Source organism: Cucurbita moschata, unplaced genomic scaffold, assembly GCF_002738365.1.
Source record: "Cucurbita moschata cultivar Rifu unplaced genomic scaffold, Cmos_1.0 Cmo_Scf00014, whole genome shotgun sequence".
NCBI classification, from domain to species: Eukaryota; Viridiplantae; Streptophyta; class Magnoliopsida; order Cucurbitales; family Cucurbitaceae; genus Cucurbita; species Cucurbita moschata.
Genome location: NW_019268530.1, coordinates 809533 through 834571, shown reverse-complemented (window position 1 = coordinate 834571; position 25039 = coordinate 809533). Strand labels below are relative to the sequence as shown.

At 37.4% G+C, this 25039-nt stretch overlaps 6 protein-coding genes across 9 annotated transcripts; 3 read left to right on the top strand and 3 right to left on the bottom strand.

Annotated features, from left to right (window-relative positions):
* The first annotated feature begins 1373 nt into the window (after nucleotides 1-1373).
* On the top strand, nucleotides 1374-6975 carry LOC111452625 (metal transporter Nramp6-like). 2 transcript variants are annotated; one of them, XM_023093434.1, is made up of 14 exons: nucleotides 1374-1500; nucleotides 1833-1999; nucleotides 2196-2274; nucleotides 2381-2421; nucleotides 3166-3244; nucleotides 3346-3450; nucleotides 3960-4069; nucleotides 4268-4449; nucleotides 4543-4612; nucleotides 4815-4988; nucleotides 5079-5183; nucleotides 5403-5534; nucleotides 5712-5807; nucleotides 6189-6975. In XM_023093434.1, exons 2-14 carry the CDS (start codon nucleotides 1880-1882, stop codon nucleotides 6531-6533), a joined length of 1638 nt encoding a protein of 545 aa, XP_022949202.1. In that variant the 5' UTR covers nucleotides 1374-1500; nucleotides 1833-1879; the 3' UTR covers nucleotides 6534-6975. The 2 variants fall into 2 exon arrangements, with proteins under 2 accessions (XP_022949202.1, XP_022949203.1); XM_023093435.1 differs by lacking the exon at nucleotides 1374-1500 and adding an exon at nucleotides 1518-1728.
* A 544-nt stretch (nucleotides 6976-7519) lies between these two features.
* LOC111452626 (cinnamoyl-CoA reductase 2-like) lies at nucleotides 7520-9164 on the bottom strand. Its single transcript, XM_023093436.1, has 4 exons — nucleotides 8807-9164; nucleotides 8540-8722; nucleotides 7896-8248; nucleotides 7520-7808 (listed from the first exon to the last, which is right to left on the bottom strand). The coding sequence occupies exons 1-4, from the start codon at nucleotides 9092-9094 to the stop codon at nucleotides 7643-7645; spliced, it is 990 nt and encodes a 329-aa protein (XP_022949204.1). The 5' UTR covers nucleotides 9095-9164; the 3' UTR covers nucleotides 7520-7642.
* A 1073-nt stretch (nucleotides 9165-10237) lies between these two features.
* On the bottom strand, nucleotides 10238-12472 carry LOC111452574 (cinnamoyl-CoA reductase 2-like). Its single transcript, XM_023093360.1, has 5 exons — nucleotides 12228-12472; nucleotides 11996-12150; nucleotides 11677-11866; nucleotides 10757-11111; nucleotides 10238-10644 (listed from the first exon to the last, which is right to left on the bottom strand). The coding sequence occupies exons 1-5, from the start codon at nucleotides 12367-12369 to the stop codon at nucleotides 10467-10469; spliced, it is 1020 nt and encodes a 339-aa protein (XP_022949128.1). The 5' UTR covers nucleotides 12370-12472; the 3' UTR covers nucleotides 10238-10466.
* Nucleotides 12473-14146: 1674 nt separating this feature from the next.
* Nucleotides 14147-18758, top strand: LOC111452129 (50S ribosomal protein L1-like). Its single transcript, XM_023092679.1, has 10 exons — nucleotides 14147-14802; nucleotides 14979-15050; nucleotides 16248-16289; nucleotides 16380-16482; nucleotides 16772-16836; nucleotides 16947-16991; nucleotides 17074-17181; nucleotides 17855-17942; nucleotides 18047-18093; nucleotides 18436-18758. Exons 1-10 carry the CDS (start codon nucleotides 14185-14187, stop codon nucleotides 18523-18525), a joined length of 1278 nt encoding a protein of 425 aa, XP_022948447.1. The 5' UTR covers nucleotides 14147-14184; the 3' UTR covers nucleotides 18526-18758.
* A 1205-nt stretch (nucleotides 18759-19963) lies between these two features.
* On the bottom strand, nucleotides 19964-24456 carry LOC111452136. 3 transcript variants are annotated; one of them, XM_023092690.1, is made up of 5 exons: nucleotides 23977-24456; nucleotides 23280-23392; nucleotides 23037-23177; nucleotides 21462-22027; nucleotides 19964-21179 (listed from the first exon to the last, which is right to left on the bottom strand). In XM_023092690.1, exon 1 carries the CDS (start codon nucleotides 24427-24429, stop codon nucleotides 24082-24084), a length of 348 nt encoding a protein of 115 aa, XP_022948458.1. In that variant the 5' UTR covers nucleotides 24430-24456; the 3' UTR covers nucleotides 19964-21179; nucleotides 21462-22027; nucleotides 23037-23177; nucleotides 23280-23392; nucleotides 23977-24081. The 3 variants fall into 3 exon arrangements, 2 of the variants coding, with proteins under 2 accessions (XP_022948458.1, XP_022948457.1); XR_002712086.1 differs by lacking the exons at nucleotides 23280-23392; nucleotides 23977-24456 and having other exon boundaries at nucleotides 19964-20308; nucleotides 20937-21179; nucleotides 23037-23125; XM_023092689.1 differs by lacking the exon at nucleotides 23280-23392.
* On the top strand, nucleotides 20967-23429 carry LOC111452130 (aquaporin NIP6-1). Its single transcript, XM_023092680.1, has 5 exons — nucleotides 20967-21173; nucleotides 21488-21712; nucleotides 21805-21999; nucleotides 22524-22585; nucleotides 22952-23429. The coding sequence occupies exons 1-5, from the start codon at nucleotides 20982-20984 to the stop codon at nucleotides 23151-23153; spliced, it is 876 nt and encodes a 291-aa protein (XP_022948448.1). The 5' UTR covers nucleotides 20967-20981; the 3' UTR covers nucleotides 23154-23429.
* Nucleotides 24457-25039: the final 583 nt, after the last annotated feature.

The window sequence follows — 25039 nt, the reverse complement described above, 5'->3', positions numbered from 1 at the left end:
CTATCGTATATATAATTATCTAACATATATAGTCTTTTATTATTTATGACTATTTTCATTTAAGAATATTTCATTACAAATTTAATGTAGCGTTAATGTAAGGGTTGATTTTTTTAAAAAAAAATAAATTGTTGAAAAAAAAAAAAAACTCTATTAAATAGTCAACCATTAATTTAAGAATATATTAAATTTTCTCATTTAAAGAGGACCTCCTTGTGTGGATGGACCCTAACTAGGTGAGGGTGTGAAATTAAATGCATATTAAAATTTAATAATTTCCTTACAAAATAATTAATTATAATAGACTTTACATTATAAAATTAATCCTTTGAAAACATATAATTAAATTTGAAATCGTGTTCTCTAAAATGAGTTATAAGAGGCAACATACTGTGTTTTAAGGCCATCTTACGTTGGGTTTGCACCATTTTCCTCCACACAAATTCCTCGAGACCTGTGTTTCTCAGCTCGTAGAGGACAATCATAAAAATCTAAACTTTAGATAGGTTAACCTATATTCAACAAATTCAATTGCATCTCTATCTTCATACATTGTAAAGACCATTTTTTATTGACAACACCTTGGACATTAGAGGATGTGTTGAAAACACAACGAGCTCATCAATTAGAATGGAAAGTTTCAACCATTTCTAAACAAAAGTTGATGTCGTAGCATTTCGATTGTAACAATCAAAGCTCACCACTAATAGATATTGTCCGTTTTAGCCCGTTATGTATTGTCATCAGCCTCACAGTTTTAAATCGCGTCTATTAGAGAGAAGTTTCCACACCCTTATAAGTAAATTTTCATTCCCCTCTCCAATCAATGTGAAGTCTCACAATCCACCATTTTGAAGGCCAACGTCCTCGTCGGCACACTTTGTGCTTGACTCTAATACCATTTGTAGCAACTCAAGCAGATATTATTCGCTTTAACTCGTTACATAGTCCCGTCAGTCAGACGCGTTTTAAAATCGTGAGGTTGACGATAATACGTAACAGTTCAAAACAAACAGTATCTACTATCAATGGGTTCGGGCTGTTACACCGATGCCTGACTATTACTTTCAATCATTCTCATTAGAGCTCGAGATTTTCAATGATAAAAAAAAAAAAAAAATGCAATCACCAATCACGCATTAATCTTATTTTTAATCTAATTCAAATCTTTATCGAATGGCATAATTTTACCTTTTTTTTTTTTTTTTGGAATGAAATGACATGAAAAATGTTCCTAGGACTATAATTAACCAACAACAACTAATGATCAATGATTAGCCCAATTTACACCTTAGAGATGCCTTAAATTATACATATTATTTGTAATTATTTGCATAAATGATGCTGAACAGAAAAAGGAAGGAGAGAGAAAGGGAGGCAGGGAGCTATTTAAAGGAGAGAGAAGTCTGGAGGAGTAAACAAAGCGGGAGCTCTGACCACCAGCCTATCGAACCCACCCACCGTCTTCACCGCCCCTCTCATATTCTCTGGATTATTAAGGTTCGTTCTTCGAAATCCATTTCTCCAATTTCATTTTCTTTCCGGATTTCTTGCCTCAATTCCCTGTTTCGATTCTTCCAAAACTATTTCAGAAAATTTTGCGACTCTAAATGCGTTCATTCCCAATTCTTCGATTAGATTATCTAAATCCGATTCTATTTCGAGCTTTTGACCTATTCTGCTATGGAATATTGGAACAGGGGATCAGTTTTTAGTTCTGAATTTTGTGTAATTCTTCCTTATCTCACTCCACGCTTACTTTATTTCGTTTAATTTCTCGTTTTACTTGATTTCTGTGTCTGTTTGTTTACTCTGAGCTTTCTTTCCTTCAGATTTAATATCTTTTCAAATAGAGGGGGAAAGGAAGAGGAACGATCAAATGGCTGCTGGAGGGCCTAATTCTGGGCAGCCACAGTTCTTTTCTAGGGCTGGAGATGAGAGTTTTTCGCACGCGCCATTGATCGAGAACACAGAAACTGATCAGATTGTTGTTCCTGATGTGAGCTTTAATTTTTGTTGTTTTGATGCGTAATACTTAAGAATTTACAAATTATTGGTGAACTAGTCATTTAGTTGTACTTTGAATGAGACGGTGTTTAAGTCTAAGCAACTTGTACGCTATGAAATATTGGCTTTGAACAAAAGTGCTGAAGGAACTTTTTCAATTGAGAGCTACTGTTGCGTCTTATGTGCAGAAAAAAAGCTGGAAGAACCTTTTTGCATACATGGGCCCGGGATTTCTTGTTTCTATTGCTTATATTGATCCTGGGAATTGTAAGATCTGTAGTTTCTTGATTTGGACACCACTTTCAGATTTGTTGTTTGTCTCTTTTATTCCATTATGAATCGGATTCTGAAGATTTTGTATGGTTTTTCTCAGTTGAAACTGATCTACAATCTGGAGCACAGTACAAGTATGAGGTTCGTAAATGGTATTTTGTGGTTAAAGATCACATTTCGATATCATTTTGCATTTTTTTAACCCGCATCGTTCTATATAGATGGATCAATTATTGAGTAATAAACTGAATATGTTGCTATGAATTGCTGAGATGAACCATTCACCATAGACTTCTTCATTTACATCATTCTATTCCACTATTGAAACTGTCATAGTATAGGATAAACCTACTCGAGACAAATTTCAGAACAAGAAAATTTCGAAAAGTTTTCTTTTGGCACAGGACATTCAACCACCACGGTTGATCTAGTGATTAATAAGAGCCATGCAAATAATAAAGGGTTTAAAGGAAAGGGTTCAAGTCATAGTGGCTACCTAGCAAAAGATTATTATCCTTTGAGTTTCCATAACAACCAATGTAGTAGGTGTGACAGCAATACGTAACGGGCCAAAGCAATACGTAACCGTAAGATTATTATCCCACATCAGTTGGAGAGGGGAACAAAGCATTTCTTATAAGGATGTGGAAACCTCTCCCTAGCAGACACGTTTTAAAACCGTGAGGTTGACAGCAATACGTAACGGGCCAAAGCGGATAATATTTGCTAGCGGTGGACTTGGGTTGTTACAGTAGGGTTAGACGGTTGTCTTGTGAGAATAGTCGAGGTGCGCATAAGACCAAAGTCCTGTCTTGCCATCCAAATTGTGTGTGCTTGTTACGTTCCTATTGGACCTGACAACTAACACTGCTTCTCCTTACACAGTTGCTTTGGATCATATTACTGGCTTCTTGCGCCGCCCTCGTCATACAATCTTTAGCAGCAAATCTAGGAGTTGTCACAGGCAATAACTCTGCGTAACTTTTTCCTCTTCTCTAAGTTCGTGATATTTTTATAGTTTCAAGACTTTTTATGCATCTTTCATGTTTTTTTTGGTAAGTGTAGGAAAACATTTAGCAGAGCACTGTAAAGCTGAGTACCCCAAGGTGCAAAATTTCATCCTATGGATCCTTGCTGAAATTGCAATTGTTGCATGTGATATTCCCGAAGGTACAGTAATGTAATCCTAAATCTAATAGTTGAGTGAAGAATATGATAGAACCAAATATTGAAATATGAAAGTTAACAGAACTACAAGATAAAGATAACCCAAGTAATTCGTACTTGGACCGTCTCTCTCGAGTACTCTCACTGAAGCCTAAGCCAACTAAATCAATTCCTTCCTTCATCCTTTCTAACCCACTAGTTATAACAAATTATATTCACAAACTCTTCAGCTAATTTTGATCGTACCTTACTACCCCAATAACACTACTAATTCTATCCTAATAGCAGTCTCATCAGAATACCCTTGGTCATAGGATGCGTATTTTATCTTTTGAATTTTGTGTACTCATGCTGGATGGTTTATTATTATTATTATTATTATTATTTTTCTCTGTGGAAGATTAGCATTTAGAGTTGCTATTACGGGTGCTATCTTCTGTATCTGGTTCATGACAAATGAATCCTCGTTTGTTGTCGAAGTTATTCTCAAACCTCATCCTTTCTGTTTCCAGTTATAGGAACCGCTTTTGCATTGAATATGCTCTTCAGCATTCCTATTTGGTGCGGGGTTCTTCTGACAGGGCTTAGTACTCTACTCCTCCTTGCGCTGCAGCAATATGGGGTAGTTTGAGATTTACTTTTTTTTCTGGATTTTACTTATCTTTCAGCAGTAAAGATTATAAACATTGCTTCGATGCTTACATTCGGCTATAATTCTCCCATTTGTGCTAGGATAGCCAAGGAGATAGCATAATTTTAGATAACTAGACTTCAGCTACCTTAAACGCTCTCCTTGACTGCGTTGCTATTCACTTTGCAGATTAGAAAGCTCGAATTCTTGATTGCATTTCTTGTATTGACAATTGCAATTTGCTTCTTTCTGGAGTTGGGCTATGCACAGCCCGATGTCGGAGAAATTTTTTATGGGTTATTTGTCCCTCAATTAAAAGGAAGTGGTGCTACTGGTCTTGCAATTTCACTTCTTGGTGCTATGGTTATGCCGTATGTCTCTTATCTGCTTAAACTACATTCTTAGCCTTCAATTTTTCCCCTTGATACTTCTCAATATTCTTAGTATAACTTCTTGTTCTGCAGACACAATCTCTTTCTTCACTCTGCACTGGTGCTCTCTAGGAAAATACCCCGATCCATTCCTGGCATCAAGGTGATGGTTTCGTCTTCATTAGTCTAATCTGCACGTTCCCCTAAGCTTAAAAATTTCCGAATGAGTTTAAAATCTTGAAGTATTCACTTGATATGTATCTCAAAACTCCATACAAGCACGCTTCAATGCTTTCGTTGCTGCTTTTTTATTTTAATTGTAACTCGACATTCTACTGTACTAACAGTCGAAATTTTCTTCACAGGAAGCTTGCAGATTTTATATGATAGAGAGTGGCTTTGCTCTTTTGGTGGCTTTCTTCATTAACGTGGCCGTCATTTCAGTTAGTGGCGCGGTTTGCAATTCCCCAGATCTAAATAAGGAGGACCAAATGAGTTGCAGTGACTTGGACTTGAATGAAGCTTCATTTTTATTGAGAGTATGTTTGATCTACCAACTTTTGCCTTTTCCTTGTTGTTTACCTCATGGGATTTGGTTCCTCATAAGAAGTTTTCTTTACTTTTTTCAGAATGTATTGGGTAAATGGAGTTCCAAACTTTTTGCCATTGCTTTGTTAGCATCTGGTCAGAGTTCTACCATAACAGGAACCTATGCAGGGCAGTATGTCATGCAGGTACTCTGCTGGTTCTCTTTCCATGTTAAAGCTCTGCTTCTTTACAGTTTGAATTCTTGCTCTCGTCGGAGTTCGTAAAATTTTGTGAATGTTCATGATCATTAATAGGACCCTACTTGTGGGTACTCCATAATGCTTGATTTCAAGCAACTCTTTGATACTTGTGTTTCTTTGACTTTCCTTTGACGTATTCCTGTTTATATCACCTTTTATTTGAAGGGGTTTCTCGATTTGAAACTGATGCCATGGATCCGAAACTTTTTAACGCGAAGCTTAGCGATTGTTCCTAGTTTGATTGTTGCAATCATTGGTGGGCCTTCTGGGGCTGGGAAGTTGATCATTATCTCATCGGTAAGATATATACTTCCTGTCCTTGAATACACTTCTTATTTCATATGCTTACGGTTTAATGCACTTCCTCCACCATCTAAGTTTCTTGCCATAGTTCAATTGTTGTGTGCTGATCAGTTACTGCTTAAAATTGAAGGTCAATGCATTTTGACTCCCTGTAATCTTCTCTTTCGGCAGATGATTTTGTCGTTTGAACTCCCTTTTGCTCTCATTCCCCTTTTGAAGTTTACGAGCAGCGAGACGAAGATGGGTCCACATGTCAACTCCCTCGCGGTAATTTTGACTAATCCAAGGAGCTTCTCTATAACACTCGTTTTTTTTTCCCTTTTGTTAGATGATCCCAACGAAGCTCGAGCTTTCATCATTCAATTCTATATAACAAAAAAAGTTGGATTTAAAATGGTACTTCCTATCATTCACCAAAATCATGATTTTTTTTTTCTTTGCTAAAAAGTAATTCTTGCCTTGAATGGTGCTCATTCAAGTTGATTTTGAAGCCTTTTAAGAATAGTTTGTAATAGGTTCGCTTACTCGAGATTTAATGCCCTACGAATTACCTTGACTACCAAATGTAGTAAGATCATGTAGTTGTCCCATGAAATTGGTCACTTTTGACTACAAGCTAATCTTACGCTATATATTTTCAAAATGCAGATTACGATACTGACATGGATCATCGGTTTCCTCATCATGGCTATAAATATATACTACCTCATAACCCGTTTCGTCCATGTGCTTATTCACAGTGATCTCCAACTCGCAGCAGTCATCTTCATAGGGATACTAGGATTTTCAGGCATGGCATTATATTTAGCTGGAATTGCTTATCTGGTTTTGAGAAAGACCAAGGAGATGACTCATCTCCTGGCACTAACAACAGAAGAAAGTGAGCGATTGAGCATCGAGCCGAGCAAGACATCAGCATATAACCTCCCGAGCGAAGAAACAGTAAGCATGCAATTGCCTCAGAGAATTAGAACAACCAATGATGTAAACTGACAAATTATAGATTAAAAAAAACTTCAGCCACAGAAGGAAGGAAGGCAGATCCTTTGGATGGATGCTGGTTTCATTTGTTTTGGACATAGAACAGACAGGTGAAACTCATAAGCACAGCAACTGGAAAGGTCAAAAGTTAAATCAGCTTAACCCAACTCTACCTTCGATACTGCCTTGCTAGCCAAGGTAACTGCTTGAGCTTTCTAGGGCTCTTTTAGCACAGCAGTAAATTACATACCTTTTTGCCCCTCTTTTTTCTCTCCTCTTAGAGATGACCTTTTATTACTATTGTATTTGGGTTCTTAACATTTTAACTTTCAACTTTTAACCCAACATTAGTAGCTCATAATGAATGGTTGTTGTTTATTAGATATGTGCAAATTCGTGATTGTATAATTGATTCAACCTGGATTTTGGAATTCAAATTTGGCACTTTATGACCCGAACATTTTCTTACATTTCTTGCTACATGATTACGTTACCTACTTGACTTGAATTGCTTCTACGAGATTTGACATGCTTATAAGCTTAAATCTTGGGTTGCTTCTTCCTTGGTTTGTCCACCAACCACATCCTACTATGAGAAGAGGTTATGCTGTGATGCCATCCATCCATAATGCTTCAAATCTAAGATTCATACTAAGATTTGAAATCCATATTTAGCACCTAATAGCCTCGAGGAATGATCATGTTACTTATTTCACTTGAACTAGTTCTAAGAATAAAAAACACTCTGATATCATCCATAACGTACCATTAGCACCTAATAGCCCGACTATCTTACCTAACCCTAAACCTAAACCCTGTGATATGACTATCTTACCTATTTCACTTGAACTAGTTCTAAGAATGAAAAATTATCCCCATGAACCAACAAATGTTCTTCGACGAAAATGTTTTTAGAATTACTCTAAGCGATACACTTAACTTTTATGATTAGAATCAATCTGATCCTAACTTGTTAAAACACATCTCCTCGATTAAATGTTAAAAGCTTGAATCTTTATTAATAGGAATGTAATTAAAATTTTAAATTACAAATCAATATTCCCCCAATTTCCCAATATGAAAAAAATTACAATTTTTGAATATAAGCCTCATGAAAAATATCAATGTTGAAATTGGGAAGGAAGAGGAAGATGACCCTTTTCTTGTAAGCTCTTCACAGTTTCATATATGCATTGTTTGATAGGTGTAAACTCCATTCCCAATGACTTCAGCTTCTCCACAGTGTACTTGTAAGGTTTCTTCTTGGGATTCACCTCATCAGAACACCTACAAAACAAACCCAATTATTCCCTTTTCGGTTAAATTACAATTTTAGTCGTCGGACGTTCGGGTCCGAGATTTGAGCCAACTTACTTGGTCGGAATGGGATATTCAGGGAAGAACTTGGTAAGAATCTCAACCAATTCACCACGGTGAAGCATGCTTTCCACACAGATGTATCTGCCTGAAGCTGAAGGAGTTTCATAGACCAAAACATGAGCTTTTGCAACATCCTTAACATCCACGTAACCTTGTACAGCATTTACATATGTCTTTGCAGATCCTGTCAGATACTTCATTATATGAACAACGCTTGCATTCACACCAGCTTGCAGCAAAGGCCCCAAAACCAGCATTGGATTCACCACTACCAAATCCACTCCTTGTTCTTTTGCCACTTCCCATGCTGTTTGTTCAGCTATTGTCTTTGCATAGCAATACCAATTCTGTACATAATAATGTCCGTGGTTAGGTTATATGGGTGTTTTTTCTTTTAACTTCATCAAGGGTTCGTTAAAATATCATCACTAACCCAACAAGGCCAAACTCAATAATTATACGAGCCCATTATATATTCATTTTAGAAAAATGGTCTAGGTACATCCCACCAATCCCAAGAAACACAGAGTAAAGTAGTTTCTATAGAGTGTCGTGTAATCTCTTCTTGATTGAGATTAATAAAAAGTGCTAGTGTTTCCTACAAAGAGTTGTGTTCAACGGGTTATTATGTTAATTACCTTGGTGTTCTTGCAAAACTCGAGATCACTCCAACAAGACTCATCCACCACTGTATCTGGGCTCCGGTTAGGGTTCATGTAGACGGTACCGATCGACGACGTGAACACTACCCGTCGAACTTTAGCTTCGGCAGCGGCAGCCATGACGTTCTTTGTCCCAATTATGGCTTGTTCCACCTTTTCCTGAAAAATTAGAGTTTGAGTGAGTAATTTGATAGTAAGCTAAAGAGTTGGATAGGACAGAAGAGAAGAGGATGAAGTTGTTACGGGATCGTCGGTGACCGGAGAGGCGGTGTGGAAGACGCCATCGCAGCCGGTAATGGCAGCTTTAAGGCTATCAAAATCAAGAAGATCAGCACTGAACAAAGACAGCCTGTCTTTAGCTCCTTCCAGCTCTTTCAAATGAGCATTCTTTTGATCATCAGCGTTTCTGACAGTTCCTCTAACGGTGTAGCCCTTTTGGAGAAGGAGCTTCACAAGCCAAGAAGCAATGAAGCCTCCGGCGCCGGTGACACACACCGTGTGGCCTGAAACTGCAGAGGTGCTGATCGGCATGGCGGATAATTTGGGTGTTTGAAATGAAAGAGAGTTAAAAAAAAATGATGCACAAAAAGGAGCAGCGGTTTGAGTGCTTTTTATAGTAACAAATGGGAACAAAACTCGCCTACCACCATTTCTACATTTCTAAATGGCTCATTAAATATTGGGTTTTGTTAAAGTTTGAATCTTTGGGTCAAAACTGAAGGTTTTCTTCAAACCCATCGTGCTTCACCGAAGCTGCCTTATCTTCTCTCTTTCTCTCTAAAAGCTTCATTGAATGTAGTCTTTCTCTCTCTACTTCCACTAATTTCTCATCCTTTTGACTTATTTGGCCCCGGGTCAAAATGTTCGCGAGTTAGATTGAATTGAGTTTAACATTTTAGCCTCAATTAACTACTTGAATCAATTAACTACTTGAATCGAACCATAAAATTTTCAGATTGGATGGACTCATGTTCTAGTTTATTGTCATCTTTAAGAATAAAGTTTACACATCCTTATATAACCCAGATTCACTCACACATCTTGTCCAATGGCACACTTTCTAGTGTCTGACTCTAATACTATTTGATAATATTGTATTTTTTTGAGATCTCACAATAATATAATATAATATTATAAAAATAATAATTAATAACCTAATATTAAATTTAAAATAAGGGTGATGTGTAATGAGTTTGAGTTAGGCGGGTAGAAAGGCGGGAATTTCAACGGTCAGCAGTCTTTGTTTGACCAACACCACAGCCCTAAGTGGCCGTACTAGACGACAAACTGGACCTAATTCCATTTAATTTCGGCGAAATTTCCATTAAAGTATTATGAGTCAATTTTGCTGCCTCTATCCTACATTTTCTTATATTTATTTATTATATATATCTTCGTCCCTTACCTTTATCGGAAAAATAAAAAAAGTTTTGAAAATTTTAAATATCGAGTATAGTGACCCTTGGTTAGGGTTAAATATACATACACGATCAATAACCTCAAATATGTATATGTGAGATCTAAAACGATTGGATGTCTTGATGAACTTTAATCTAATTCATAAGAACTGACGCCTAGTAAGTACAGTTGGACCATTCCAACATACGACTCCGTATGACAAAATATCGAAACCATCAAACTTTTGAAGTATGTGTGAGAGAGTTTTTGTAGATTTCAGATAAGAATTGACACCTAATTAGTAAAACCGAGCCACTCCAATACATGACTATCATGGTAAAATAAATAGGTAATTACTAAAAAAAAAAAAAAAAGAGAGCACCGATAGATAGCTACTGTATCAACTCATGACGACGATGATAACATGGTGTGGGAGGTTTTCTACGAAAGATTAGGTGAACAACGACGACGAGTGTCTCGTGAAACCCTATGGTGCCGACGTCGACTAGCAAAATGACGTAGATTGACGAGGTTGAGTTGGAAGATGACCCTTCTCTTGAAGACTCCTCACAGTGTCATATATGCATTGCTTCACAGGTATGAACTCGGCCATGCCCAAGTCCTTAACCTTTTTTACACTAAATTTGTAAGCTTTCTTCTTAGGGTTCTTCTCATCACAGCACCTACCATTCCATATCAACACACAAATGCCTAATTATAACTCCGAATTCTTCGGTATTCTTCGGTTTAAAATTAACACTTTTGATCCTTAGAGAAGGAGAGATTTAAACTTACTTGGTAGGAACGGGATACTCGGGAAACAAATTAGCCAAAATTTCAACCAATTCTGCGCGATGAAGCATAGTTTCGGCACAAATATATCTACCGAAGGCGGAGGGAGTCTCGTAAACCAAAACGTGAACCTTTGCAACATCCTTAACATGAACATAACCTTGAACTGCATTCACATAGGTCTTGACTGACCCTGTCAAATACTTCATTATATGAACTACACTTGCATTTATTGTTTGTTGTAGTAATGGTCCAAGCACCAGCATTGGGTTCACCACCACTAGATCAACCCCTTTTTCTTCTGCCATTGCCCATGCTGTTTGTTCTGCTATGGTCTTTGCATAGCAATACCAGTTCTGTCCAATATGCAATCGACATAGATTAGAGGGTAAGGCACAACGTCAGAATATCTGCTTTGTTCTGTTATGTATCGCCGTCAGTTAAAACGCGGATGTTATAGAGAGGGTCTAGCCTTACTCCGACTAGTGCCTCTGTTTGATAACGGACTCTGATACCATTTGTAACACATTGTCCTTTTTGCACTTTCATTTATGGCCTTCCCCTCAAGGTTTTTAAAACGCCTACTACATAGAGGTTTCCACACCCTTATAAAGAATGTTTCGTTCCCCTCCCCAATTGATGTGGGATCTCACACTAACGTCGAATGGAGAGGGAAATGAATGCCAGTGAGAATACTAGGCCTCGAGAGGGGTAAATTGTGAGATCTCATATCAATTGAAGAGAGGAACGAAGCATTTTTTGCAAGGGTGTGGAAATCTCTCCCTTCTTTTCCACTTGAGAGAAAACCCGAAAGTGAAAGTCAAAAAAATACAAATTCAAATTTTATCACCCGAAGTTATTGGAATCATTCTATTATTTTATTGTTTTACTCCGATCTTTAAAATAAAAGAGAGGGAAAAGATGTTGCTTACCTTTGTTTTTGCAAAAGTCAAGGTCACTCCAACAAGACTCATCAACCACTATGTCCGGGCTCCGATTAGGGTTCATGTGCACGGTCCCAATCGATGACGTGAAAACAACCCGTTGGACTTTGGCCTCGGCCGCCGCCGTTATGATGTTCTTCGTTCCAATTATTGCTTCATCCACCTTTTCCTATCGATACACAATATCGTAAATGTTAAACTACTACTAAACTGAAAGATAGTCACGTTGTGATAGTCTCATTGAATAATTTCTTCACTTACAAGGTCATCGGTTTCATTGAATAATTTCTTCACTTACAAGGTCATCGGTTACGGGTGATGCAGCGTGGAAAACACCGTCACAGCCCATAATGGCGGCTTTAAGGCTCTCAAAATGAAGAAGATCAGCAGCATACAACGTTAGCCTTTCCTTAGCTCCATCAAGCTCTTTCAAATGAGCATTCTTCGAATCACCTTAAAAAAAGATCATAAAAATGAGATAAAAAAAAAAAAAAGGTACCAAAAAAAAAAACATAAACCAAGACACCAACCAGGGTTTCTGACAGTGCCTCTAACGTTGTAACCCTTTTGGAGAAGGAGCTTCACGAGCCACGAGGCAATGAAGCCACCAGCACCGGTGACACAAACAGTTTGGCCGGAAGCTACGGCGGCTGATGCGGCGGCTAGTGGCATTTTGAATGGGTGAGAATGGAATAAATGAGGGCGTTAGGAGTAAGCAATTTGGTTTTGGTTTTATAAGGCAAAAAAGGAAAGGGCTTTACAAGAACTCCCACAATTCATGCACCTACTACTACCTAATTATTTTACCATTTCATATTATAACATCGACAAATAGTATTAGAGTAGAACCGTTCAGGGACTAACTAAGGTAGAAATTGACGTACAAATTGTTAGGTTGAATGGCTCAATGACCTAGGGTCACGACCTCGTGTATTTATAGATGTGTATAATGAAGATTATATTCTAACCCATGAAATCATAGATTTGGTAACAAAACTAGTAAATCACTGGATTATCTTACTATATACAGATACGATCTATTCTACGTTTTAACACAAATGACTCTCTCTTGAGTAAATGAAACTAGAAGCGACGCAGATACATAAAAGGCTTTGTTTTGGTATGTGTGAAAGGAATCAAGCTTGTTGTTCTATAGAGAATGGTGACATACGACACTTTAGAACTTCAATGAGATAGGTGTCGTCAAGCTCAAGACTCCAACTTCAACTCTTTCTTCACCAAACTCATATTAAATTATTTGAAGAAAACGTCATATTGACTTTTTCTCCCCCTTAAAAATATAACTTTGACATGTCGTGAAATCTAGAGACATTGTAAAGGACAGTAACCTTATGGGTGTGGAGGGTTTGGTAAATTAATGATAAATTTGAATAATAATTCATCTACTTTTAGAAAAATATACCAAAATTTGACATAAAAGAATTTGACTTTTGGCTTAAATGTTTGACCAATTTGAAGAAAAAATTAGGGTAGAAATAAAGAATTTGAATCATGAATACATTATAGTTAGCCACCTCAAGCCATTCTTTTCATTACCCACAACAACATTATAGCTAAGAAGCTCTCAAAGTCAAACAAGTTAACTACCACTTTACTTGTGCAACTAAGATACAAGATTCCTTCCATTTATGAGGTTGGTTACATATGGATCGAGATTTGAAATTTGGGTCGAGTACCCGATAGCCCAACATTGTACTGTAACATGGCCACGTTACTTGATCATCGCTCGTAAAAGTGAAGACTACCCCCACAGATTAATCATGGAGTTCCTATGATTGAGTTACCTAAAGGGTGTTATGTGGTAACTTTCCATTCTTTTAAGTCTTTCTTAACATTCTATCCTCATGATTGCTCTCATTTGGATGTAGTGTGAGATTCTACATCGATTTGAGAGGGGAACAGAGTGTTCCTTATAACAGTGTGAAATCTCTCCTTAGCAGACGCGGTTTAAAACATTGAGGGGAAGCCCAGATGAAAAAGTTCAAAGAAGACAATGTCTGTTAACGATGAGCCAGAGCTGTTACAAATGGTATTAGAGTCAGATACTGGGCGATGTGCCAGCGATCTTCAAGGGGTGAATTGTAAGATCCTACATTGGTTGGAAAATATCTGCTAGCAGTAGACTTGAACGGTTACATGTAGTCTCAGTTCATTCATGTATCTCTTTTTTACTCCGTTATCACATAGCTCGTATATTCTCTACTACTAATGAGAAGGACCAACAAAACAAAGAGAAACATTTAATTTTTGTATAATATACATTTTTTGAATTCTCATACTTAAAAAAACAAAAAACAATAAAAATACTGAAAACTAATTAAACATTACCTCTACAAGATTTAGAACACATTCGACCCGACCCGACCCGGTTTTTTAAACCAAGAGATTTGGCAGCGACCTCCTCCTACTTAAACCTCTAAAACCTCTGTCCTCTGGTCTTCTGTTTTCTCGAGCTTCAATCCATCAATGGCAGTGCTGAAGCTCATCCTCACTCAGTCTCGCGGCCATTGCCTGCCAAAACCCCCTTCTCTTTCACCTCCACAATTTCTTCAATTTCACAGATACCTCTCCTCTTCTCAATCCGAATCCAGCCCAGATCCTGATTCTCCCCCCAATGAATCCTCTCCAAAAACTTCCACCCCTCGTTCCGCTCCTATTCAGCCCGTTTCCTACGCCATTAAGCCCAAGCCCCAATCCGCTCAGGACCTCGATTCCCCAGAATCGACCCAGTCTCCGCCTCCCCGACGGCCGCCTCCAAGCCCGGAGGGTCGGAGGTCGTGGACTCGCGAGGATATTCGCTATATGAAGGATACTCCATCTATAGCTCCGGTGTCTTATCCGTCGCGTGTTGCTCCGCTTCCAGAAGACAGGGTTTCGGCCGCGGGCGAAGGAGAAGAGAGTGTGGAGAGTGCGCAAATGGAGGAGGAGAGGAAGAGAATTGAGGCGGAGAAGCAGTGGAGGAGGAGGGTTTTTAGGGTTTCGGAAGAAGATAAAGTTACTGCTCCATTTCCAATGCTGATCAAGGTTGAGAAAAAGGAGCAGAAGGTGGTTCTTGATTTGATGGACGCAATCCGGCAAGTGAAGGTCAGTGTTTAAGCTTATGATTTTAATTTTTCATCAGGAATTTCTCTACTGAGGGCGTTTCTAGAGAATAGAAATCTGTTTTCCGACAGTGATGAATAGTATGAACATTGAAGTGGTAAATTATAACTTATGAAATGGCTCATTGTTTAATTTTAATTTGTTCTAATTAAGTTCAGGCTAGTACCAAGCGGAATTTTGATGAGACTGTTGAAGCACATGCAAGATTGGGGGTCGATGCCAGGAGAATGGTAATGTGCCTATTATCTCTGTACTTCATGGACTGTTATCTCTCAGTAGGAATAGAGTTTGAATGATTCAGTTACTAGCTAGGAACAAAGGAGTTTTAGGGGACAAAAGAAACCTCACAATTTTCTTACTCACTCGGTTATTGGAATGTGGTAAGTGTTGTTGGTTTGATTGAAGCTGGCCTTGCAGCTGCACTAGTGTGTGCAATAGAGTTATCGAAGTAGCTTTACACGGCATATATACGAATGATTTGGTTGTCTGATTCATTGTTTGGACGATCGGCTGTTTATTCTGGCGCCTTTTTGTTCAATAATAGCCATGTCAATGAGTAGCTTAGAGAGAATGACTGAGAATGAGTTCAAGCTATGATCACCACCTACTTAGAATTTAATATTATACAATTAGATATAGTATAGCCCGGTAGTTATTGGAACAGCCCAAGCCCACTGTTAGTAGATATTGTCCACTTTGGCCCGTTATGTATCGTCATTAGCTTCACAGTTTTAAAACACATCTGCTACGGAGAGGTTTCCACACCCTTATAAAGAATGTTTCGTTCCCCTCTCCAATCGATATGAGATCTCACAATCCACCCTCCCTTTAGGGCCTAGCGTCTTCGCTGGCACACTGCCCGGTATTTGGCTCTGATACCATTTGTAATAGCAAAAACTCACTGCTAGCAGATATTGTTCGCTTTGGCCCATTACGTATCACTATGAGCCTCATGATTTTAAAACGCGTCTACTATGGAGAGGGTCTAGCCCTACTCCGACCAATGCCTCGCACCATCCGGTTACTGGCTCTGATACCATTTGTAACGGCCCAAACCCACTGTTAACAAAGATTGTCCACTTTGGCCTGTTACATAAAACCGTGAGGCTGACGGTGATATGTAACAGGTCAAAGCGGCTGACGGTAATATGTAACAGGTCAAAGCGGATAATAACGGCTAGCGGTGAGTTTGGACTGTTACATTTATCTTTTGAGAAGAGTCAAGTTTTGATAAGAAACTCACGAGATAAAAAATAAAAACTTTCAAAAGTCACATCCTTGATTTTTTATTTTAGAACATGAGATAAAAATGATTCCTTCATTTCTCCTGCTGATTCTTTCTGTGATAATTCTACATAGATTTGACAATATTTTTTTCTACTGCAATATTGTTTGCATTCATAGCTTTCTTTTTTTATGAAATGCAGCAAGTTCTGGGTAACATGACTCTGCCCCATTCCATTGGGAAGGTAGCATCTGAACTTTGTTTGAATGAGCATGTCACATTGGAACTCAATATTATAGTTACTATATTGAAAAAAAAATACATTACTTTTCAGACTGTCAGAGTAGCCTTCTTTGCTGAAGGGGCTGACGCTGAGGAAGCAAGGGCTGCAGGAGCCGATATTGTAGGCGGCCTTGAACTTATAGGAGAAATTGCAAGTAAGAATTGACCCTGTTGGTTTTCTTTTTTTGTTATTAGGGAAAATTTCATTTTCGTTCTTGTACGTATACTCGACTCAACGAGTCAATTTTATCCTTAAAATTTCAATTTCACCAAAGTTAACGAAACTAATCCCTTTTAAGGCCTCTCTATATTCTCTAGGATTGTCATTGAAAAAAATGATCAAAAGCTTTACAAAATCTAGTTAGTCCTGTTAGTTTGATGATCAAACTTGAATATGTAGCTAAATCAACGTTTGGGACTTCATTTCTCTTACTCTGTATGCAGCCAGTCGGAAATTCAATGTTGATAAGTGTTTCTCAACCCCTGAAATGATGAGGCGCATTGGCAAGGTGTATAGAATTTAAAATTTTTGTGGTTTGTTCTGCTGTTCTATGCTGATGGCTGCTTACAGAATATATATAAAAAGCTTACTCAAAGTTTGATCTTAATTACTGTTCAGATTTCAAAGATTTTAAGACAGCGTGGATTGCTACCAGATCCTAAAGTGAGCCCATAATCCTCTGTTTCTATGGTGCTTGGTTGCTTAGAAATTGAAATGAACTCAGATTTGCTGATATATTGTATAGCTAGGTACTGTGACCAGTGATATCAAAGGGGCTTTAAAGAAAGCAAGAGAAGGTCACATGCACTTTAAGATGGATTCCACGTCTATTGTTCATGTGGGGCTTGGGAAGGTAAAAATCACTTAAGTTGAACGTATATTGCTTGTTTTTACGAGGAATCAACATGGTGAATGTGAGATCCCACATCGGTTGGAGAGGAGAACGAAACATTCTTTATAAGGGTGTGGAAACTTCTTTCTAGCAGATGCGTTTTAAAAACGTTGAGGGGATGCCCGAAAGGGAAAGCCTAATGAGGACAATATTTGGTAGTGGTAGGGTTGGACTATTACAAATGGTATCAGAGTTAGACACTGGACGGTGTGCCAACAAGGACGCTGGGCCCTGAAGGGAGGTCGATTGTGAGATCCCACATCGATTGGAGAGGAGAACGGAACATTTTTTGTAACGATGTGGAAACCTCTCCTTAGCAGACGTGTTTTAAAAATTTTGAGGGAAAGCTCGAAGGACAATATCTGCTAGCAGTGGGTTTGGACTGTTACAAATGGTATTAGAGCTAGACACCAAGCATTGTGCTAGCGAGGACGCTGGGCCCTGAAGGGGGGTGGATTGTAAGATCGATGTAAGATCTCACATCGATTGGAGAGAATGATTCTTTATAAGGGCGTGGATACCTCTCCCTAGCAGATACGTCTTAAAAACCTTGAAGGGAAGTCTGAAAGGGAAAGTCTAAACAGGACAATATCTGATAGCTGTGCGCAACTCTAACTTTAACTATTTCTTGCAGGTGAGTCATTCAGAAGAGTCCTTACGAGAAAATATCGGTGCATTTGTGAATGCTCTTTTGCTTGCGAAGCCTGTAGGCTTGAAAAAAGGCAAGTTCTCTCTTATTTTCTCTTAATCTGTGGTGGATGAATATCCAATAATCAATGCAAGTTTATTTGTGATTGAACTTAAAATATGCTGTCATTACTTGCAGCCTCAAAATATGCTGGATATGTAAATTCCTTCCACATATGTAGCACGGTAATTCTTATAAACCTTGTTCCATTCATTGCAGTGTCCACATTTCATATGGGCATAGTGATAAAACCATTGAGTTCAGCTAAAATGATTGTGTCAAAATCCCTCAGGAATCCTCTAGGATATTATACAATACTCCAAGTTACTCAATCATTCATTAGTTTCTAATTTCAAACTTGATGAACATGGATCTTGAAAGTTTTTGGCTACAAACATTGTGATAATAGACGAGCTTAGAGCTTATCTTCTCTGCAACTCTAAGATATTCCATGCTTCATGCTGCTAAGGCAACTGCTAAATGTCTAATAAATAGTGAAGCAATTCATTGTTCTTTTTGATGTGCAGATGGGTCCTGGATTTCCAGTTACGATACAATCGTTGTCCAAAGTTGCAGATCAATACAATAAGAAGTACTTAAGCGGCGTGGTTCGATAATACAGGTCGTTTCGTTGCCATTTTTTCAACTTTGACCTCCCTTCCCCCAACTATAATTTTATTGTCACAAAGCATGAAGTAGTTCCTTAACAAGCCTTCGAGGCGCTTGCGCCGTATTCCTCGTATGAATATCAATGTCATTCTTTTTTTTTTTTTCAACAATATGTGGAGGCGAAGGGAATTGAAACCTCCAACTGTCTTTCTTCTTAATGGTATTGTGTTATTTCTTCAAATTAAATATCTCAATTAAGGATTCGAGCTAGCTAATAATTATTCAAATTTTTAGCATAAGTTCGAGAAGTGAATAATGATGACGAAAGAAGATTGAAAGATGTGAAATTCTTTGTCACCCAATTGGGAGAAACTTCAAAGATTAAGGCATCTTTAGGTCCACACATGTATCCAAATATATACCACCTTTTCATATTCTATCTTACTTCAACTTCTTTAGGGTTCTTCCCCACTTCTCTTGATTTGATTTTGATCAATAATTGTCTTTAATTTTGGAATAATCTTAATTGAATGTTAGAATTCAATCACTTGAAGAATTTGAAGGCTTAATTTTATCTATAAAATATTGATGCTTTTGTATTGAACACACTCGGCATGCTTTAAACAAGCATCTTTCTTAGGCAAAAAGAGAGTCATTTTAGCCTCACAATATATATGCTACCATCGCACATGTCGGAAGGAAAAATATACGTGGAAGCAATAAGTTAGAATATCTATTTCTGATTAAGTTAAATAAGTACAAGTCATAAACAATAATAAAAGAGATACAGAAAAAGAGAACGACGTTGAAGGCTATACCTAGTTCGCTCCAAACTCAAATTAGGTCGGACAATCAATAGTCTAACAAAAGTTATTGTTCGTTGGAAATAAACAAAGTACATAATCCCTTCAATACAAGAAATAAACCCTCGAGGTCATACCCTAAAAACTCAATATACTCATTGTACATTTATTAAAGAAGAAACGCTAACATCGCACTCTGTCCAAAAAAACCTTGTTGCTAGGCAACACATATATATATGAATTATGTTATTTTGACCTAACTCGTAAATAAGTCGGACCCTTATAGCTTTTTGTGCTTGTAAGCTTTAGATTGTTTTTCAAAACGTTGTTCAGCATCTTGACACTGCAACTTTTTTGTATTGATTCTCTATATTTCTATGGTATTATGATGCTCTCTTTATTGTTACGAGGTCGTCCTCGTACCAAAAATATTATAATTAACATGAAAAAGAAGACTAATAAATTTAAGTTAAGAAACAAGGGATCGAAACCAACCTACCTTAGTTAGAACAATATTTATGAAACAAACAAATATGGCATAAATATAAATAGTTTTTTTTGTAAATTAAGAGATTCTCTGCATCACCTTCCATAGTTTATTAATCTTATACTTGTTTTAATTAATAGGAGATTAAAATACTAATTAGCTAAAGACCTTCAAGGATACTTCATCATATACCACCATTCATGTGTTGGAAACAATATTTTATGAATCAAATAGTTCGCATTGTGTACATACCTTATGGTCTTCATTAGAATTACCATCCCTGACCTAAACGACCGACTTTCTTTGTTTATTCGGTCGCCCGAGCCCGAGGAAACTTCCCATAGCTGCCCTAGCTAGTTGCTAGCTGATTGCTAGTAGCCTTAATTTGCTCCCATTGACAAGGAGGGATGAATGAATGGATGAGGGAGACATCTTATTTGTTATACTCAGAGGCACATGTAATGTTTTCTTACCCTTCTAAGGCACACATGTTTTGATTTTCTAAGACAAAAAGGCACATGTTAGCTCAAATAATATTGATTTATGTCTACTTTCTATATAGCCTTGAATATCAACGTGTAATGAAATCATACATTCAACGTGCACAAGTGTTTGCCACGTTACAGTTTGTCTTTTCTAATAATTTCTAACATTCAAATAAAAAAAAACCAAATCTAATCATGAAAATTCATAGACTCAAGAACAAAAATCATCATCCAAAGGATTGTTTAGAACTATAGCATTCCATCGAATCGTTATACCTGATTTCAGATCAGATCATAGGAAATAATATCCAAGTGATATAGAAGATCCATATTATTGAAGGCAACAATGTAATAATGGCATTTGAGAGATGTACAATGATTATTAAATATCAAATCTATGATATCAGCTCAATTATAACTTAACTAATCCAAAAAAACTTTGAAGATGCAAATAAAAAAATCAAAACTATGAATGATGAGAGAGGACCAATTTGTTAACAGCCAGTGACTTATGTTCTCTCTCTTTTTGTCTTGGGATTCTCTTAAGTCAACCAATTTTCTTCTATAAATAATCAATCATTCAGCTTAGTTCACTCTCCAAAGACAAAGGGACAAACCCCAAAACCAAATTGAAAAAAGTTTACCTTTCTTTGTTCCCACTTTTTCTTCTTCTCTCAAGCTTTCAAGTTATGGACACAGAGGAAGTTCCTTCGCCTGTGACGCCGGGGACGCCCGGAGCCCCACTGTTTGGAGGACACAAGGGGAATCACCATGGAAGTGAGAATGGAAAAAGGTCTCTTCTCAAGAGCTGCATCTCCTTCAATATTGGTGATTGGGGCACCGAAGAAGGAAGCTTATCTAAAGTCTCACTTGCAAGGAAGGTAACCCTACAAGGAAAGGTCATTTTGGTAGCTGAAGTTCAAAACTTTACACCGACCCACATCTCTTTTCAATGTCACTTTATATTTTAACCCTCTAATTTTTCATTTCAACTTCAATGGTGTAAAGAAGAAAATTGTCTTCCCCTTACTGTCTTATATTCAAAAGGATTGCTAAAACAAAGTGATATTCAAGAAGAGTTCCTTCAAATATTTTTCTAAATTTTTAAAATTGAGATTTTTTTGGGCGGAAGGATATGGATCTCAAACACTTTAGTTAAAGATATGTACCTTAACCAGTTAAGCTATATCAATAGGTTGGAGCGGAGTTCATTGGCACTCTGATGCTCATCTTTGCTGGAACTGCCACTGCTATCGTGAACCAAAAGATACAAGGAACTGAAACGCTCATTGGCCTAGCAGCCTCCACAGGCATGACAGTGATGGTTGTCATCTTATCGACCGGCCACATCTCCGGAGCCCATCTGAACCCAGGCATCACCATTGCTTTCGCTGCACTAAAGCACTTTCCATGGAAGCAGGTAGCCGCCATGAGATCTCCATGGCATTCAATCTTTTAACTTCAAAAAAGTTGCTTAAAATCTTTTGAGCTTTTCTGATATGCCTTTTGCAGGTGCCGGTGTATATTGGAGCTCAAATAGTAGCTTCTCTATGTGCGTCATTTGCATTGAAATGGATATTTGACCCCTTTATGGGTGGAGGAGTGACTGTTCCTTCATGTGGATATTCTCAAGCTTTTGCTCTTGAGTTTATCATTAGCTTCAACCTCATGTTTGTCATTACCGCCGTTGCCACCGATACTCGGGCTGTAAGTACCTCTTCTTTTCTCTTTCCTTCTTCAGTAAAAACACAAAAAAATAAGCTTTATTTTAAGCCATACAACGTGCAAGTAATAATGCTCAATGTACTAAAACTAAGTTAAAATCTATGTATTCAAAACCTTAAAACAAAGAAGGAAGTAACACCAAGCTAACCTAGGAACTTGTTTGGATTCTAATAATCATTCGGCAAATTAAAACATAGAACAATTTCTTTTTTATTATTATTTTTTAAATCTTTTGAGTTCAACAACTATGGAGTAGAGAATTGACTTATCGACCTTTTAAGATGATAATTGATGTCTTGTGATTCACTGAGGAACTATGCATGGATTTACCAAACTATTTCTTCCTTGACACTACTAAAAAGGTCTTTAACATATCTAAGGATCCACTAAATTATTTCAAATCCTAAGCTCTTAATATTCTGAGTATTCCTTAAATTTTTTAAAAGTTATCTATTACAAGCATGAATAAATAAAGTTTTGGGATTGAATATGAAAAGAAAATGCAGGTGGGAGAGTTGGCGGGAATCGCGGTGGGAGCAACAGTCATGCTCAATGTCCTCATCGCCGGGTATGTTCAAACAATCCCATTAAATTATAGGACAAGGGCAATCATACTCCTGAGCTAACACTTTGTATTTCGCTAAATGTGTTGAGTTGGCTGTATTAGAGCTCATTATTATTATTTTTTTTTCTAGTGTGGATTTTGAGTGTGTAAAACACTATAATTGGTTAACCAAGTTCATTCATGTTCTTCAAAGAAAAAAATGTGGATCCTCCTGTATGATGCAATTAGAACTAGTTAAGTAGATGTCAATTAGGTGGCTCCAGTTTTGAAGAGGAAACAGTCTGTAATTTAGAGCATCTTATGAACAATTTCACCACCTTCACCAAACAAGGAACAAACTAAAAGCTTTTCATTTTGATCATGCTATAGGGAAACGACTGGAGCTTCAATGAATCCAGTGAGAACACTGGGGCCAGCCATTGCTGCAAACAATTTTAGAGCCATATGGATTTACCTCACAGCTCCCATACTAGGGACATTGTGTGGAGCTGGAATCTACACTGCAATTAAGTTGCCTGACCAAGATGGCGATGCACGCTTGCCTTCCACTGCAAGAAGCTTTCGAAGATGACGACAGCTCCCTCGCCCGATCTACCTATATAACCCAAAAAACATGATCATTAGATTATTGAGTCAAAATACAGATCATAAAAGACCAATAAGATGGAAAACCAAATGAATTCTTGGTAGTAAATACATGACAGAACAGTGTCGACAGACTGGGTTCAGATATCGGTCTTGTGTATGATGATACAAAGGATTTCCAGTTTTTAACAATGGAAAAGAAACTCCCAAGAATTATCTTGTAATCTGAAATGAAGCAATAGAAGTTGACTTGTAACATCAATGGGGGCAACATCCAGAAAACCACATAATCTGTGTTCTTTTTCTATACAATAAGTTCTTGGTAAGCTTATATACACTTTCACTAATCTCATGAAATAACTACTTGACTCTACAGCATTTTGATTATCGAAAAAACGAGTGTGGATTTTAGTCAGGAGGGTGGGTATCATGTTTACACTACTCAAAATGGGAAGGAAAAAATGAGCTAAACCATGAAGATCCTTTGATTCTATACTGCAATCAACCAGCTCAGAAAATCTAATCAAACACATCGCTAACTCAGTAATTAAACACATCGCTGATCATGAAATGCAGTACTTTAAGCATAAAACTATACCTTTTTTTCTAATTTACAATTCTCACCTTCGAATATACGTAGCACAGTAAATGAAGTTCAATATTTCTTCACCAACACAAAAAAGAAGTAACCTCAACCAATCATGCCATGGAATCTCAGTTAGTGTATAATTTATAACCCAATTTCAAACATTGATCTGAAATGAGAAAATTAACCACATTCTCAAACAGAACACAGAAGTTCAATTCACCTCCAACGTATCCCTCCGTTTCTCAAAATCGCCACAAAGGACTAAGTCCTAAATCGAAGTAAAACCGTTCACTTTCGTACAGAAGTACTCGAAAAACCAAGCCTCTTAGACCATTAAAATGTCTCGATTAGGGCTAGCTTCTTTGCCGCCACCCCTGCGGATCGAGAATCTGAGAGCGTGAAGAAAAAAAGAAGCGATCAAAACGCCGACGAGATCAGCAACAGCATCCCTGGTAGACGCTCCGGCTGACTTGAAGAAGCCGAGTTCGTCGGCGACCTCTTTGGCGGCTCCGGCGAAAAGAGAAAGAACGGATCCAATCATAATTGAATGGCGGCGGATGAATGGATACCGTGTCAGTGTGGCCAATGCAGCGAAGAAGACGGTGAGAGTGAAGCAGAGAAGGAAGTGGTAGAGCTTGTCGGGAGCAAACCATGGATCTTCGTCGTCGTCCATTCGCGCTCTGGTTTCCCTCTTTTTTCGGTTCGATGCTTCCCTTTAATTTGCTATTTGATTTATATTTAAAATTAGGTTAAAATTTCAATTTTCAGTTCAATAATTGCTTTAATTTGCTATTTCATTTATATTTTGTTCAAATTTTCAAAATTGATATATATATATATATTTGTTTAATAAATATCTATATTGAAATTAATTTTTTTAAAAAAATAAACATGAAATCACAATTAAAATTTTTAACCTTGTTCAAGATGATGAGTGTCTTATCCATTGAATTATATCGAAATTGATATGAACATTAATTGCACACAAACTAATTCACAATTCTATGTGATGAGTGTCATCCATTGTGAACTATACCAAAATTGATATAACATTAATTGCACACACTAATTCACAATTCTATTTTGTTCTATAACGAGTCGTATCCATCAATTCCGAAAACATATAGAAAGTAATCCAAACATACATAGATATAGATAATTGTAACTATAGACATGAGAAAATATGGATCCAAGGGTTTGTTAAGAGGGGAGTAGCCACAGTGTGCTCGCTCCAATGAATAATTCTAGCACCCGATATGACTAAATATAGATAATTGTAATTA